The sequence below is a fragment of the Salmo salar genome, chromosome ssa26, assembly GCF_905237065.1.
Source record: "Salmo salar chromosome ssa26, Ssal_v3.1, whole genome shotgun sequence".
NCBI classification, from domain to species: domain Eukaryota; kingdom Metazoa; phylum Chordata; class Actinopteri; order Salmoniformes; family Salmonidae; genus Salmo; species Salmo salar.
Genome location: NC_059467.1, coordinates 23909731 through 23925190, shown reverse-complemented (window position 1 = coordinate 23925190; position 15460 = coordinate 23909731). Strand labels below are relative to the sequence as shown.

General features: G+C 42.4%; 3 protein-coding genes across 3 annotated transcripts; all 3 read left to right on the top strand.

Moving 5' to 3' along the window:
* Nucleotides 1-372: 372 nt before the first annotated feature.
* On the top strand, nucleotides 373-2916 carry LOC106587446 (uncharacterized). Its single transcript, XM_045708818.1, has 6 exons — nucleotides 373-735; nucleotides 846-994; nucleotides 1494-1683; nucleotides 1779-1960; nucleotides 2059-2145; nucleotides 2249-2916. The coding sequence occupies exons 1-6, from the start codon at nucleotides 492-494 to the stop codon at nucleotides 2840-2842; spliced, it is 1446 nt and encodes a 481-aa protein (XP_045564774.1). The 5' UTR covers nucleotides 373-491; the 3' UTR covers nucleotides 2843-2916.
* Nucleotides 2917-5445: 2529 nt separating this feature from the next.
* LOC123730800 (uncharacterized protein DDB_G0280205-like) lies at nucleotides 5446-7991 on the top strand. Its single transcript, XM_045708817.1, has 6 exons — nucleotides 5446-5808; nucleotides 5919-6067; nucleotides 6567-6756; nucleotides 6852-7033; nucleotides 7132-7218; nucleotides 7322-7991. Exons 1-6 carry the CDS (start codon nucleotides 5565-5567, stop codon nucleotides 7913-7915), a joined length of 1446 nt encoding a protein of 481 aa, XP_045564773.1. The 5' UTR covers nucleotides 5446-5564; the 3' UTR covers nucleotides 7916-7991.
* Nucleotides 7992-10259: 2268 nt separating this feature from the next.
* On the top strand, nucleotides 10260-12798 carry LOC106598784 (uncharacterized). Its single transcript, XM_045708815.1, has 6 exons — nucleotides 10260-10621; nucleotides 10732-10880; nucleotides 11374-11563; nucleotides 11659-11840; nucleotides 11939-12025; nucleotides 12129-12798. The coding sequence occupies exons 1-6, from the start codon at nucleotides 10378-10380 to the stop codon at nucleotides 12720-12722; spliced, it is 1446 nt and encodes a 481-aa protein (XP_045564771.1). The 5' UTR covers nucleotides 10260-10377; the 3' UTR covers nucleotides 12723-12798.
* The last annotated feature ends 2662 nt before the right edge of the window (nucleotides 12799-15460 follow it).

Here is a 15460-nt window from a genome sequence, read left to right as displayed (position 1 = left end):
TATAATTAAGTAAGATTCTTTGTAGGGGTTGATACATTGTTTATTTGGGAAAATCAAGTCTGACATTTTAAAATGGAAATTACAAACTTACAAAGCCTTTTGTAATACAATACAACTTTGAATTTCTTGTTCTGCAGTACAAATCTTAGAAACAAAAGAGTGATCAAATTAAGATCCTTCATCTGTAGACAGACAGACATACAGGCAGACTAGGTCTATAGAAATAGGCTGTTCCAGTGTTTTGGGTGGATATGCGGATAGGTAACTAACCTGATGATGTCACAATGCCCCTTTACCAGGGATGGAGCACTAGTTATTATAAGGGAACATTATGAGGTAACATGTTGCCACGGAAACACACTTATGTCATAATCTCGGACCACATTAAAACTGTCAGACAAGCTCAGGTAGAGCACATTAGCTACATTTGAGCGATCTCTCAACCAATAACTGATTTGATTGATTACAACAGTACACTACCCTGGCGTGACATGGGTCAGAGACTAAGTGACCCTGTCCCTGAGGTATCCCCTAGGGAGAAACCAAAGGAGACCCAGGAACATAAAGATAAACCCAAGGAGAAGAGGATCCCTCCAGCTCTGAACTTTCTTCAGCTGTTTACACTGCTGAGCTGCGTCAAGGTGAAGAAAGCACCCTTTGATCCCTCCCAGAGTGGTGAGGGGAGAAAGGGAACAACGATATACGATACGAACAACAATAATGACTCTGATACTGGTGAGTGTTAGGAGGTGTATATTGATTAGTGCTGCTACATAGTACAATTATTTAGGCTTCACTTGGAGAAAAAAAACACATCATGTGTCTTAGAAATGTTTCACTTACAGGCTTGGACAACTCTGCAGGTGACGTAAAAAGGATCAAGGACAAGAGTAAAGGAAAGGTTAGGGGAGAGAAATACTGTATTAAATCTCAGGACCACAAATGCAAAACGACACCGGAAACAGAAAAAGACATTAAACAAAGACCTAACTCGGTAAGACATCCAAACTTGCTAATCAATGAGGATTTACCAATGCATTTGACAATTGATAATGACCACAATCAGAAAAACACAGCATATTGTGTTGAATTTGATACTTTGACACGGCTTGACAAATGTGATGACGTTACAATGCCCCTTCGGGTGGGGTAGGCCGTAATAGTTATTAGGAAAAGTCTAAACGGAATCCATGGAACGTCCTAACTCTGACGTCTCAACTCTTACCCCATTGATGTTGAAATTGAAATGGTTAAGGTAAGGGTTAAGGATAGGGTAGGGGTTAAGGTTAGGGTTTAGGCTAGGGACCCCCCAAGGATCACGGACAGCACTAACGCTAGTTATTATGGTGTAACATTTTGACATGGAAACACACTTATGAAATAAAATGTGCTGCTAATCAAGGTAGAGCTCATTGGCTACATATTTTCAACATTGATATTGTAGTTTGAAATATCAGTAGATTTCTAACTGATGTACTGATTGTGACCCTGAGGTCTCCCCTGAGGAGAAAGCAAAGGAGACCCATCAGAAAGAGAAGAAGAAGAGCATCCATCCAGCTGTGGCAGCCCTGCAGCTGTTCACTCTCTTCTGCTGTGGTGGGAAAGTCAAGCTGAGGAAGACTCGTCCCTCTCAGAACAGACAGAGTAGAAAGGACCAGGACAAAGATAATGCATCTGATACTGGTGAGTGTTATATGTGTCTGTTGATTAGATATAGAATGAGACTGGCTCCACTTGGAAGAACGTGTCTTCAAAATCAAAATGTCTAATCTACACAGGCTCGGACTTGTCTGGAGGTGATGTTACAACCAAAAGGGTCAAGCACAAGAGTAATGGAAAGGTGGGGAGGGAGAAAGACCGGACTGAAGTTCAGCTGTTGAAATCATCTCAAGACCACAAACCCAGAAGTACAACACCAGAAACAGACAAGGGAACTAATTCGGGACAAAGACCTAACTCTGTGAGACAACCAAACATGCTGTATCATATTTTACTGTGAGCAAAATATCTTTCCCATAATGCTGCATTATTGTTGGGTGTTACAATTGTCTTATGCAGATAAATCGAAGGACACCACGACAAGTGAAGACCCCTGTGGAGGAAATTTACATAATACCTGACTCTCCGACTCTACAACGTGCCCACGTAAGTTACTGAAACCTAAATTACTATACGGACAGACAGAGATTCAAACATCCAGACAGTTTCCCCTCTGACCTCAACCTAACCCAGCTTTTCCTCCGTGTAGAGCTCCCTCTCCCAGTTATCCCTGGCTAGGAACCTGGCCATCCTCCCCCTGGAGTGGCAGCTACCTGGAGTCCCTCTGACCACCTCGTCTATGGCAACTAGGACAGAGAGAAAGCCATCCTCTACCAACACTTCGACACAGGCACAGACGGAAACACAGACAACAGATATGAACACAGACACACAGACTACTGCCACCTCTCAGAGCCAGATCTCCATGGTGACCACCCAGTCATCGGAGACCATGACAGAGGTTCACACATCAGACTCCATTACCCAGACCTCTACTCCTGACATGGCACTGACCCCTGAGAGCACTAAGGACATGATCACTACTGATGAGGATGTGAAGGATGACTCTGCTAAAGATTTGATCTCCACCCTAAAAGACACCTCTATAGAGAAATCCATCAGTGAGACCAGCCTGAAAGACCTCATCGCTGAGGATGAGGAAGATGACAATGAGCTGAAGGATATGGCTGCCTCCTCTACCCCTGCTACTGATAATGCCAATGAGGATGCAAAGCCGCTGGAGCTTGCAGCACTTTATGACTCCATGTTCACAGTGGAGACCGAGCTGCCTCTGGATCTCTGAAGAGCCAGTTGGCCTAATGAACATTATAATATAGCAAAAGCAATACTATGATCAATTAATAAAAAGATTTTTTCTGCAGCAAATTTTCACTACTGTTGATATGTGAAGCAGCTTGTTTAGATTAAGCCTATTTGTTTGAATTCACCAAAAATAATAAATATCACTGCCAAGGGAACAATCAAACCACTATTGGTAGGGGCGAGTGAATACATCAGCATAGAGCTCATTTGGACAATAATGATCCATAGGCATATTACATTCTGTAATGTATGAAATAACATTCACCCATAGCGAAATCAGACATGTTCTATTTTCTCCCTCTGTCCTTCCCTCCCACATCCTGATGAGGTTTAGATTGTCATGTTATCCAGCCCTTAAACTGTTTAGCATTTTAATAACACCTCGCAAACTCAGGGCCTAATTACCTTTGTTTCACATGCATCAAATAGAGTCCACCTATCACCACATATCTGGGCCACCTGAAGGTGCTGTGTTACTGGTGGGTTTCCAACAGATTACAGGGAGATTGGTGAAGTAAGTCAACCTAAATAAGGATGATGGGAACATCCTCATACTACAGCACGTCATTTTCTTATCCTATATTACAGGAGGGGAGGACATATTGGTGTCATCAGAGTAACTGATTAGCACACATACTGTGTGTGCCTCATGTTTTCACACATCATGATGTAGTCCCTGTACGTTAACTCTGGAGCGGGGTCTTGTCTTTTTATCACCTTGAATGGTGACAGAATAGAGAGCTTTGAAACTATTAAATTAAGTGTTAAAATACCAGGTGAAAAATACTCCGTTAGAAAATCACTTTGAGAATGTAGGTATTTGATGTATTCTCGCAGGTAAGATTTCTGTCAAACTGCACTTTTCTGTCTCTGTCATGCCTGCGGTCGCCAGCTGTACAGCCTCCCCAGAACTGCATATTCCAGTGGCCTACATGCATGGATAATGAGCTGAGAAGTAGTAGTAGCAGCACATCGTTTAGGGCTACAGCCAAGCTGTCCTTCACCTGAGAATCCCCCTAGTTGTACATGAGTGCACTCTCCACAATAAAGATCAGCCTGACATCAACATACTGTTGACAAAGTTGACATGGAATTAAATTAACATGACATAGATACTGTACATGTATGTAATTAAACATGACGTTTTTGATGACTGTTAATCTAGAAAAGATGCAGAACACATTAACTCTGAAAGGGGAGGGAGAGAAGAGAGAGGGGGATGAATGGGTGGATATAGAGGAGAGACAGTAGGAGGGATGGTGAGATGTGTCCATCTATGAATTCAAATATGAATCTACCCAATAAGGGGATCAAAGTGTCTCTCACCCAGGTTTACAAACAGACATGTGTAACAGTGTAGGTTCCGTCCCTCTCTTCGCCCCAACCTGGGCTCAAACCAGGGACCCTTGCACACATCAACAACTGACACCGCACGAAGCATCGTTACCCATCGCGCCACAAAAGCCCCGGCCCTTGCAACGCAAGGGGAAACCCTACTTCAAGTCTCAGAGCGAGTGACGTCACCGATTGAAACGCTATTAGCGCGCACCACCGCTAACTAACTAGCCATTTCACATCGGTTACACATGCACGTACACAAAGACATGCATGTACACACACCTACACACACAAAAGTACACACACACACGCTCACACCCAGTCCCCTATCCAAATGAAGTGGTCAGGGCATCACGGTGATCTAGTTACAAGGATATTGAGAGAAGCCATTTCTTTCCTCTAGGGACTAACATAGATGAGGTTCACTGGACACTCAAACACAACTCCAACAAGTCCGTGAAACAAAAGATTACATCATCATTTTACAGTTTTTTACAATCGCTAGAACCCATTTCTCAATACTTAGGTCACTTTTTCAAAACTCTTCACACAGTTCTCCTAACTAACTTTCAGCTTGACACAGCAGTTCATTTCACTTTCAAAATGCCCTAAAACTACCAAAACACTTCATACATGTCTCAAATCAACTCGTTCTTCCATAACACTAGCAAAGGTTGTCACCCAACAAGCACACGTTGTCACTCATAAAACAATGACCTAAACAACACTAACAACGGGTAGCATTACACAATGTTTTCTTTACAAAACAAGAATGACACCTCTCTACTGTTTAGAATTCACTGCAGTATATGTTACACGAATGTATCAGACATGATGCAATATGCTTCAATATGTTTTATGGCATTTTATGGCATTGAGTGATTCCAAAATACAATCATTTCGATATACACCATCTACCGATACAGATACAGTAGCAATTTTAAAATGGAAATTACAAACTTACAAAGCCTTTTGTAATACAATACAACTTTGAATTTCTTGTTCTGCAGTACAAATCTTAGAAACAAAAGACTGATTAAATTAAGATCCTTCATCTATAGACAGACAGACATACAGGCAGACTAGGTCTATAGAAATAGGCTGTTCCAGTGTTTTGGGTGGATATGCGGATAGGTAACTAACCTGATGATGTCACAATGCCCCTTTACCAGGGATGGAGCACTAGTTATTATAAGGGAACATTATGAGGTAACATGTTGCCACGGAAACACACTTATGTCATAATCTCGGACCACATTAAAACTGTCAGACAAGCTCAGGTAGAGCACATTAGCTACATTTGAGCGATCTCTCAACCAATAACTGATTTGATTGATTACAACAGTACACTACCCTGGCGTGACATGGGTCAGAGACTAAGTGACCCTGTCCCTGAGGTATCCCCTAGGGAGAAACCAAAGGAGACCCAGGAACATAAAGATAAACCCAAGGAGAAGAGGATCCCTCCAGCTCTGAACTTTCTTCAGCTGTTTACACTGCTGAGCTGCGTCAAGGTGAAGAAAGCACCCTTTGATCCCTCCCAGAGTGGTGAGGGGAGAAAGGGAACAACGATATACGATACGAACAACAATAATGACTCTGATACTGGTGAGTGTTAGGAGGTGTATATTGATTAGTGCTGCTACATAGTACAATTATTTAGGCTTCACTTGGAGAAAAAAAACACATCATGTGTCTTAGAAATGTTTCACTTACAGGCTTGGACAACTCTGCAGGTGACGTAAAAAGGATCAAGGACAAGAGTAAAGGAAAGGTTAGGGGAGAGAAATACTGTATTAAATCTCAGGACCACAAATGCAGAACGACACCGGAAACAGAAAAAGACATTAAACAAAGACCTAACTCGGTAAGACATCCAAACTTGCAAATCAATGAGGATTTACCAATGCATTTGACAATTGATAATGACCACAATCAGAAAAACACAGCATATTGTGTTGAATTTGATACTTTGACACGGCTTGACAACTGTGATGATGTTACAATGCCCCTTCGGGTGGGGTAGGCCGTTATAGTTATTAGGAAAAGTCTAAACGGAATCCATGGAACGTCCCAACTCTGACGTCTCAACTCTTACCCCATTGATGTTGAAATTGAAATGGTTAAGGTAAGGGTTAAGGTTAGGGTAGGGGTTAAGGTTAGGGTTTAGGCTAGGGACCCCCCAAGGATCACGGACAGCACTAACGCTAGTTATTATGGTGTAACATTTCGACATGGAAACACACTTATGAAATAAAATTTGCTGCTAATCAAGGTAGAGCTCATTGGCTACATATTTTCAACATTGATAATGTAGTTTGAAATATCAGTAGATTTCTAACTGATGTACTGATTGTGACCCTGAGGTCTCCCCTGAGGAGAAAGCAAAGGAGACCCATCAGAAAGAGAAGAAGAAGAGCATCCATCCAGCTGTGGCAGCCCTGCAGCTGTTCACTCTCTTCTGCTGTGGTGGGAAAGTCAAGCTGAGGAAGACTCGTCCCTCTCAGAACAGACAGAGTAGAAAGGACCAGGACAAAGATAATGCATCTGATACTGGTGAGTGTTATATGTGTCTGTTGATTAGATATAGAATGAGACTGGCTCCACTTGGAAGAACGTGTCTTCAAAATCAAAATGTCTAATCTACACAGGCTCGGACTTGTCTGGAGGTGATGTTACAACCAAAAGGGTCAAGCACAAGAGTAATGGAAAGGTGGGGAGGGAGAAAGACCGGACTGAAGTTCAGCTGTTGAAATCATCTCAAGACCACAAACCCAGAAGTACAACACCAGAAACAGACAAGGGAACTAATTCGGGACAAAGACCTAACTCTGTGAGACAACCAAACATGCTGTATCATATTTTACTGTGAGCAAAATATCTTTCCCATAATGCTGCATTATTGTTGGGTGTTACAATTGTCTTATGCAGATAAATCGAAGGACACCACGACAAGTGAAGACCCCTGTGGAGGAAATTTACATAATACCTGACTCTCCGACTCTACAACGTGCCCACGTAAGTTACTGAAACCTAAATTACTATACGGACAGACAGAGATTCAAACATCCAGACAGTTTCCCCTCTGACCTCAACCTAACCCAGCTTTTCCTCCGTGTAGAGCTCCCTCTCCCAGTTATCCCTGGCTAGGAACCTGGCCATCCTCCCCCTGGAGTGGCAGCTACCTGGAGTCCCTCTGACCACCTCGTCTATGGCAACTAGGACAGAGAGAAAGCCATCCTCTACCAACACTTCGACACAGGCACAGACGGAAACACAGACAACAGATATGAACACAGACACACAGACTACTGCCACCTCTCAGAGCCAGATCTCCATGGTGACCACCCAGTCATCGGAGACCATGACAGAGGTTCACACATCAGACTCCATTACCCAGACCTCTACTCCTGACATGGCACTGACCCCTGAGAGCACTAAGGACATGATCACTACTGATGAGGATGTGAAGGATGACTCTGCTAAAGATTTGATCTCCACCCTAAAAGACACCTCTACAGAGAAATCCATCAGTGAGACCAGCCTGAAAGACCTCATCGCTGAGGATGAGGAAGATGACAATGAGCTGAAGGATATGGCTGCCTCCTCTACCCCTGCTACTGATAATGCCAATGAGGATGCAAAGCCGCTGGAGCTTGCAGCACTTTATGACTCCATGTTCACAGTGGAGACCGAGCTGCCTCTGGATCTCTGAAGAGCCAGTTGGCCTAATGAACATTATAATATAGCAAAAGCAATACTATGATCAATTAATAAAAACATTTTTTCTGCAGCAAATTTTCACTACTGTTGATATGTGAAGCAGCTTGTTTAGATTAAGCCTATTTGTTTGAATTCACCAAAAATAATAAATATCACTGCCAAGGGAACAATCAAACCACTACAGGTAGGGGAGAGTGAATACATCAGCATAGAGCTCATTTGGACAATAATGATCTATAGGCATATTACATTCTGTAATGTATGAAATAACATTCACCCATAGCGAAATCAGACATGTTCTATTTTCTCCCTCTGTCCTTCCCTCCCACATCCTGATGAGGTTTAGATTGTCATGTTATCCAGCCCTTAAACTGTTTAGCATTTTAATAATGCCTCGCAAACTCAGGGCCTAATTACCTTTGTTTCACATGCATCAAATAGAGTCCACCTATCACCACATATCTGGGCCACCTGAAGGTGCTGTGTTACTGGTGGGTTTCCAACAGATTACAGGGAGATTGGTGAAGTAAGTCAACCTAAATAAGGATGATGGGAACATCCTCATACTACAGCACGTCATTTTCTTTGCCTATATTACAGGAGGGGAGGACATATTGGTGTCATCAGAGTAACTGATTAGCACACATACTGTGTGTGCCTCATGTTTTCACACATCATGATGTAGTCCCTGTACGTTAACTCTGGAGCGGGGTCTTGTCTTTTTATCACCTTGAATGGTGACAGAATAGAGAGCTTTGAAACTATTAAATTAAGTGTTAAAATACCAGGTGAAAAATACTCCGTTAGAAAATCACTTTGAGAATGTAGGTATTTGATGTATTCTCGCAGGTAAGATTTCTGTCAAACTGCACTTTTCTGTCTCTGTCATGCCTGCGGTCGCCAGCTGTACAGCCTCCCCAGAGCTGCATATTCCAGTGGCCTACATGCATGGATAATGAGCTGAGAAGTAGTAGTAGCAGCACATCGTTTAGGGCTACAGCCAAGCTGTCCTTCACCTGAGAATCCCCCTAGTTGTACATGAGTGCACTCTCCACAATAAAGATCAGCCTGACATCAACATACTGTTGACAAAGTTGACATGGAATTAAATTAACATGACATAGATACTGTACATGTATGTAATTAAACATGACTTTTTTGATGACTGTTAATCTAGAAAAGATGCAGAACACATTAACTCTGAAAGGGGAGGGAGAGAAGAGAGAGGGGGATGAATGGGTGGATATAGAGGAGAGACAGTAGGAGGGATGGTGAGATGTGTCCATCTATGAATTCAAATATGAATCTACCCAATAAGGGGATCAAAGTGTCTCTCACCCAGGTTTACACACAGACATGCATGTACACACACCTACACACACAAAAGTACACACACACACGCTCACACCCAGTCCCCTATCCAAATGAAGTGGTCAGGGCATCACGGTGATCTAGTTACAAGGATATTGAGAGAAACCATTTCTTTCCTCTAGAGACTAACATTGATGAGGTTCACTGGACACTCAAACACAACTCCAACAAGTCCGTGAAACAAAAGATTACATCATCATTTTACAGTTTTTTACAATCGCTAGAACCCATTTCTCAATACTTAGGTCACTTTTTCAAAACTCTTCACACAGTTCTCCTAACTAACTTTCAGCTTGGCACAGCAGTTCATTTCACGTTCAAAATGCCCTAAAACTACCAAAACACTTCATACATGTCTCAAATCAACTCGTTCTTCCATAACACTAGCAAAGGTTGTCACCCAACAAGCACACGTTGTCACTCATAAAACAATGACCTAAACAACACTAACAATGGGTAGCATTACACAATGTTTTCTTTACAAAACAAGAATGACACCACTCTACTGTTTAGAATTCACTGCAGTATATGTTACAGGAATGTATCAGACATGATGCAATATGCTTCAATATGTTTTATGTCATTTTATGGCATTGAGTGATTCCAAAATACAATCATTTGTATATACACCATCTACCGATACAGATACAGTAACAATTTTAAAATGGAAATTACAAACTTACAAAGCCTTTTGTAATACAATACAACTTTGAATTTCTTGTTCTGCAGTACAAATCTTAGACACAAAAGACTGATTAAATTAAGTTCCTTCATCTGTAGACAGACAGACATACAGGCAGACTAGGTCTTTAGAAATAGGCTGTTCCAGTGTTTTGGGTGGATATGCGGATAGGTAACTAACCTGATGATGTCACAATGCCCCTTTACCAGGGATGGAGCACTAGTTATTATAAGGGAACATTATGAGGTAACATGTTGCCACGGAAACACACTTATGTCATAATCTCGGACCACATTAAAACTGTCAGACAAGCTCAGGTAGAGCACATTAGCTACATTTGAGCGATCTCTCAACCAATAACTGATTTGATTGATTACAACAGTACACTACCCTGGCGTGACATGGGTCAGAGACTAAGTGACCCTGTCCCTGAGGTATCCCCTAGGGAGAAACCAAAGGAGACCCAGGAACATAAAGATAAACCCAAGGAGAAGAGGATCCCTCCAGCTCTGAACTTTCTTCAGCTGTTTACACTGCTGAGCTGCGTCAAGGTGAAGAAAGCACCCTTTGATCCCTCCCAGAGTGGTGAGGGGAGAAAGGGAACAACGATATACGATACGAACAACAATAATGACTCTGATACTGGTGAGTGTTAGGAGGTGTATATTGATTAGTGCTGCTACATAGTACAATTATTTAGGCTTCACTTGGAGAAAAAAAACACATCATGTGTCTTAGAAATGTTTCACTTACAGGCTTGGACAACTCTGCAGGTGACGTAAAAAGGATCAAGGACAAGAGTAAAGGAAAGGTTAGGGGAGAGAAATACTGTATTAAATCTCAGGACCACAAATGCAGAACGACACCGGAAACAGAAAAAGACATTAAACAAAGACCTAACTCGGTAAGACATCCAAACTTGCAAATCAATGAGGATTTACCAATGCATTTGACAATTGATAATGACCACAATCAGAAAAACACAGCATATTGTGTTGAATTTGATACTTTGACACGGCTTGACAACTGTGATGATGTTACAATGCCCCTTCGGGTGGGGTAGGCCGTTATAGTTATTAGGAAAAGTCTAAACGGAATCCATGGAACGTCCCAACTCTGACGTCTCAACTCTTACCCCATTGATGTTGAAATTGAAATGGTTAAGGTAAGGGTTAAGGTTAGGGTAGGGGTTAAGGTTTAGGCTAGGGACCCCCCAATGATCACGGACAGCACTAACGCTAGTTATTATGGTGTAACATTTTGACATGGAAACACACTTATGAAATAAAATGTGCTGCTAATCAAGGTAGAGCTCATTGGCTACATATTTTCAACATTGATATTGTAGTTTGAAATATCAGTAGATTTCTAACTGATGTACTGATTGTGACCCTGAGGTCTCCCCTGAGGAGAAAGCAAAGGAGACCCATCAGAAAGAGAAGAAGAAGAGCATCCATCCAGCTGTGGCAGCCCTGCAGCTGTTCACTCTCTTCTGCTGTGGTGGGAAAGTCAAGCTGAGGAAGACTCGTCCCTCTCAGAACAGACAGAGTAGAAAGGACCAGGACAAAGATAATGCATCTGATACTGGTGAGTGTTATATGTGTCTGTTGATTAGATATAGAATGAGACTGGCTCCACTTGGAAGAACGTGTCTTCAAAATCAAAATGTCTAATCTACACAGGCTCGGACTTGTCTGGAGGTGATGTTACAACCAAAAGGGTCAAGCACAAGAGTAATGGAAAGGTGGGGAGGGAGAAAGACCGGACTGAAGTTCAGCTGTTGAAATCATCTCAAGACCACAAACCCAGAAGTACAACACCAGAAACAGACAAGGGAACTAATTCGGGACAAAGACCTAACTCTGTGAGACAACCAAACATGCTGTATCATATTTTACTGTGAGCAAAATATCTTTCCCATAATGCTGCATTATTGTTGGGTGTTACAATTGTCTTATGCAGATAAATCGAAGGACACCACGACAAGTGAAGACCCCTGTGGAGGAAATTTACATAATACCTGACTCTCCGACTCTACAACGTGCCCACGTAAGTTACTGAAACCTAAATTACTATACGGACAGACAGAGATTCAAACATCCAGACAGTTTCCCCTCTGACCTCAACCTAACCCAGCTTTTCCTCCGTGTAGAGCTCCCTCTCCCAGTTATCCCTGGCTAGGAACCTGGCCATCCTCCCCCTGGAGTGGCAGCTACCTGGAGTCCCTCTGACCACCTCGTCTATGGCAACTAGGACAGAGAGAAAGCCATCCTCTACCAACACTTCGACACAGGCACAGACGGAAACACAGACAACAGATATGAACACAGACACACAGACTACTGCCACCTCTCAGAGCCAGATCTCCATGGTGACCACCCAGTCATCGGAGACCATGACAGAGGTTCACACATCAGACTCCATTACCCAGACCTCTACTCCTGACATGGCACTGACCCCTGAGAGCACTAAGGACATGATCACTACTGATGAGGATGTGAAGGATGACTCTGCTAAAGATTTGATCTCCACCCTAAAAGACACCTCTATAGAGAAATCCATCAGTGAGACCAGCCTGAAAGACCTCATCGCTGAGGATGAGGAAGATGACAATGAGCTGAAGGATATGGCTGCCTCCTCTACCCCTGCTACTGATAATGCCAATGAGGATGCAAAGCCGCTGGAGCTTGCAGCACTTTATGACTCCATGTTCACAGTGGAGACCGAGCTGCCTCTGGATCTCTGAAGAGCCAGTTGGCCTAATGAACATTATAATATAGCAAAAGCAATACTATGATCAATTAATAAAAACATTTTTTCTGCAGCAAATTTTCACTACTGTTGATATGTGAAGCAGCTTGTTTAGATTAAGCCTATTTGTTTGAATTCACCAAAAATAATAAATATTACTGCCAAGGGAACAATCAAACCACTACAGGTAGGGGAGAGTGAATACATCAGCATAGAGCTCATTTGGACAATAATGATCCATAGGCATATTACATTCTGCAATGTATGAAATAACATTCACCCATAGCGAAATCAGACATGTTCTATTTTCTCCCTCTGTCCTTCCCTCCCACATCCTGATGAGGTTTAGATTGTCATGTTATCCAGCCCTTAAACTGTTTAGCATTTTAATAATGCCTCGCAAACTCAGGGCCTAATTACCTTTGTTTCACATGCATCAAATAGAGTCCACCTATCACCACATATCTGGGCCACCTGAAGGTGCTGTGTTACTGGTGGGTTTCCAACAGATTACAGGGAGATTGGTGAAGTAAGTCAACCTAAATAAGGATGATGGGAACATCCTCATACTACAGCACGTCATTTTCTTTGCCTATATTACAGGAGGGGAGGACATATTGGTGTCATCAGAGTAACTGATTAGCACACCTACTGTGTGTGCCTCATGTTTTCACACATCATGATGTAGTCCCTGTACGTTAACTCTGGAGCGGGGTCTTGTCTTTTTATCACCTTGAATGGTGACAGAATAGAGAGCTTTGAAACTATTAAATTAAGTGTTAAAATACCAGGTGAAAAATACTCCGTTAGAAAATCACTTTGAGAATGTAGGTATTTGATGTATTCTCGCAGGTAAGATTTCTGTCAAACTGCACTTTTCTGTCTCTGTCATGCCTGCGGTCGCCAGCTGTACAGCCTCCCCAGAACTGCATATTCCAGTGGCCTACATGCATGGATAATGAGCTGAGAAGTAGTAGTAGCAGCACATCGTTTAGGGCTACAGCCAAGCTGTCCTTCACCTGAGAATCCCCCTAGTTGTACATGAGTGCACTCTCCACAATAAAGATCAGCCTGACATCAACATACTGTTGACAAAGTTGACATGGAATTAAATTAACATGACATAGATACTGTACATGTATGTAATTAAACATGACGTTTTTGATGACTGTTAATCTAGAAAAGATGCAGAACACATTAACTCTGAAAGGGGAGGGAGAGAAGAGAGAGGGGGATGAATGGGTGGATATAGAGGAGAGACAGTAGGAGGGATGGTGAGATGTGTCCATCTATGAATTCAAATATGAATCTACCCAATAAGGGGATCAAAGTGTCTCTCACCCAGGTTTACACACAGACATGCATGTACACAAAGACATGCATGTACACACACCTACACACACAAAAGTACACACACACACGCTCACACCGTCCCCTATCCAAATGAAGTGGTCAGGGCATCACGGTGATCTAGTTACAAGGATATTGAGAGAAGCCATTTCTTTCCTCTAGAGACTAACATTGATGAGGTTCACTGGACACTCAAACACAACTCCAACAAGTCCGTGAAACAAAAGATTACATCATCATTTTACAGTTTTTTACAATCGCTAGAACCCATTTCTCAATACTTAGGTCACTTTTTCAAAACTCTTCACACAGTTCTCCTAACTAACTTTCAGCTTGGCACAGCAGTTCATTTCACGTTCAAAATGCCCTAAAACTACCAAAACACTTCATACATGTCTCAAATCAACTCGTTCTTCCATAACACTAGCAAAGGTTGTCACCCAACAAGCACACATTGTCACTCATAAAACAATGACCTAAACAACACTAACAACGGGTAGCATTACACAATGTTTTCTTTACAAAACAAGAATGACACCTCTCTACTGTTTAGAATTCACTGCAGTATATGTTACAGGAATGTATCAGACATGATGCAATATGCTTCAATATGTTTTATGTCATTTTATGGCATTGAGGGATTCCAAAATACAATCATTTGTATATACACCATCTACCGATACAGATGCAGTAGCAATACTAGTCAACCCTGTCTTATGCATTTGGCCACAGGTTCTCATACACGTCACATCTTATGTCATCTTGGGCAATACACCTAGTAAAGAATCTTTTGGCATGCCTGGTCCATCCCTGGCAATCTTCTGCAGACATGTCCAGGCATCCAGCATTCATTGCATCCAGGAGGGACATTTGATCATGTGGATGGTGGTCATGAAACCTTCCACCTCCATGAGGAAAATAATTCCTCTATGGGGTTGAGGAATAGAGAGTAAGTAAAGAGGAAAAGTGACATCATCCTGGGATGGGCTGCAAACCACTCTGTGACTGCACGGGAGTGGTGAAATGCCACATTGTCCCATACAATTACAAACGTTGGCCGATTTTGACTCACAGCAACCCTTTCCTCACCTGGCACAACCCTTCCATAGAGGTCACCCAGGAATGAAATGATACGCTCGGTGTTGTAAGGCCCAATTAGCGGTTTATGTAACAGCAATCCATAAGAGGATATTGCTGCACACATTGTGATGTTGGTACCCCTCTGGCCCGGGACATCCACTGTGGCTCTTTTTCCAATCACATTCCTTCCTCGCCGCCGTGTTTTGGCCAAGTTGAAACCAGCATCATCCACAAAGATGAATATGTGGGGTGTTTGGCTTGCTTCAATCTCCATGACTCTCCATAATAAATCCACAAGGCAAC

Excerpts from the sequence above, each read along its gene's own strand:
- LOC106587446 (XM_045708818.1), top strand. The coding sequence starts at position 492 with ATGGGTCAGAGACTAAGTGACCCTGTCCCTGAGGTATCCCCTAGGGAG. Across the intron at positions 736-845 it reads CAATAATGACTCTGATACTG|GCTTGGACAACTCTGCAGGT; the intron begins GTGAGTGTTAGG and ends TTTCACTTACAG. Across the intron at positions 1,961-2,058 it reads CGGGACAAAGACCTAACTCT|ATAAATCGAAGGACACCACG; the intron begins GTGAGACAACCA and ends TGTCTTATGCAG.
- LOC123730800 (XM_045708817.1), top strand. The coding sequence starts at position 5,565 with ATGGGTCAGAGACTAAGTGACCCTGTCCCTGAGGTATCCCCTAGGGAG. Across the intron at positions 6,068-6,566 it reads TTAAACAAAGACCTAACTCG|GTCTCCCCTGAGGAGAAAGC; the intron begins GTAAGACATCCA and ends TGTGACCCTGAG. Across the intron at positions 6,757-6,851 it reads AGATAATGCATCTGATACTG|GCTCGGACTTGTCTGGAGGT; the intron begins GTGAGTGTTATA and ends TAATCTACACAG.
- LOC106598784 (XM_045708815.1), top strand. The coding sequence starts at position 10,378 with ATGGGTCAGAGACTAAGTGACCCTGTCCCTGAGGTATCCCCTAGGGAG. Across the intron at positions 11,564-11,658 it reads AGATAATGCATCTGATACTG|GCTCGGACTTGTCTGGAGGT; the intron begins GTGAGTGTTATA and ends TAATCTACACAG. Across the intron at positions 12,026-12,128 it reads CGACTCTACAACGTGCCCAC|AGCTCCCTCTCCCAGTTATC; the intron begins GTAAGTTACTGA and ends TCCTCCGTGTAG.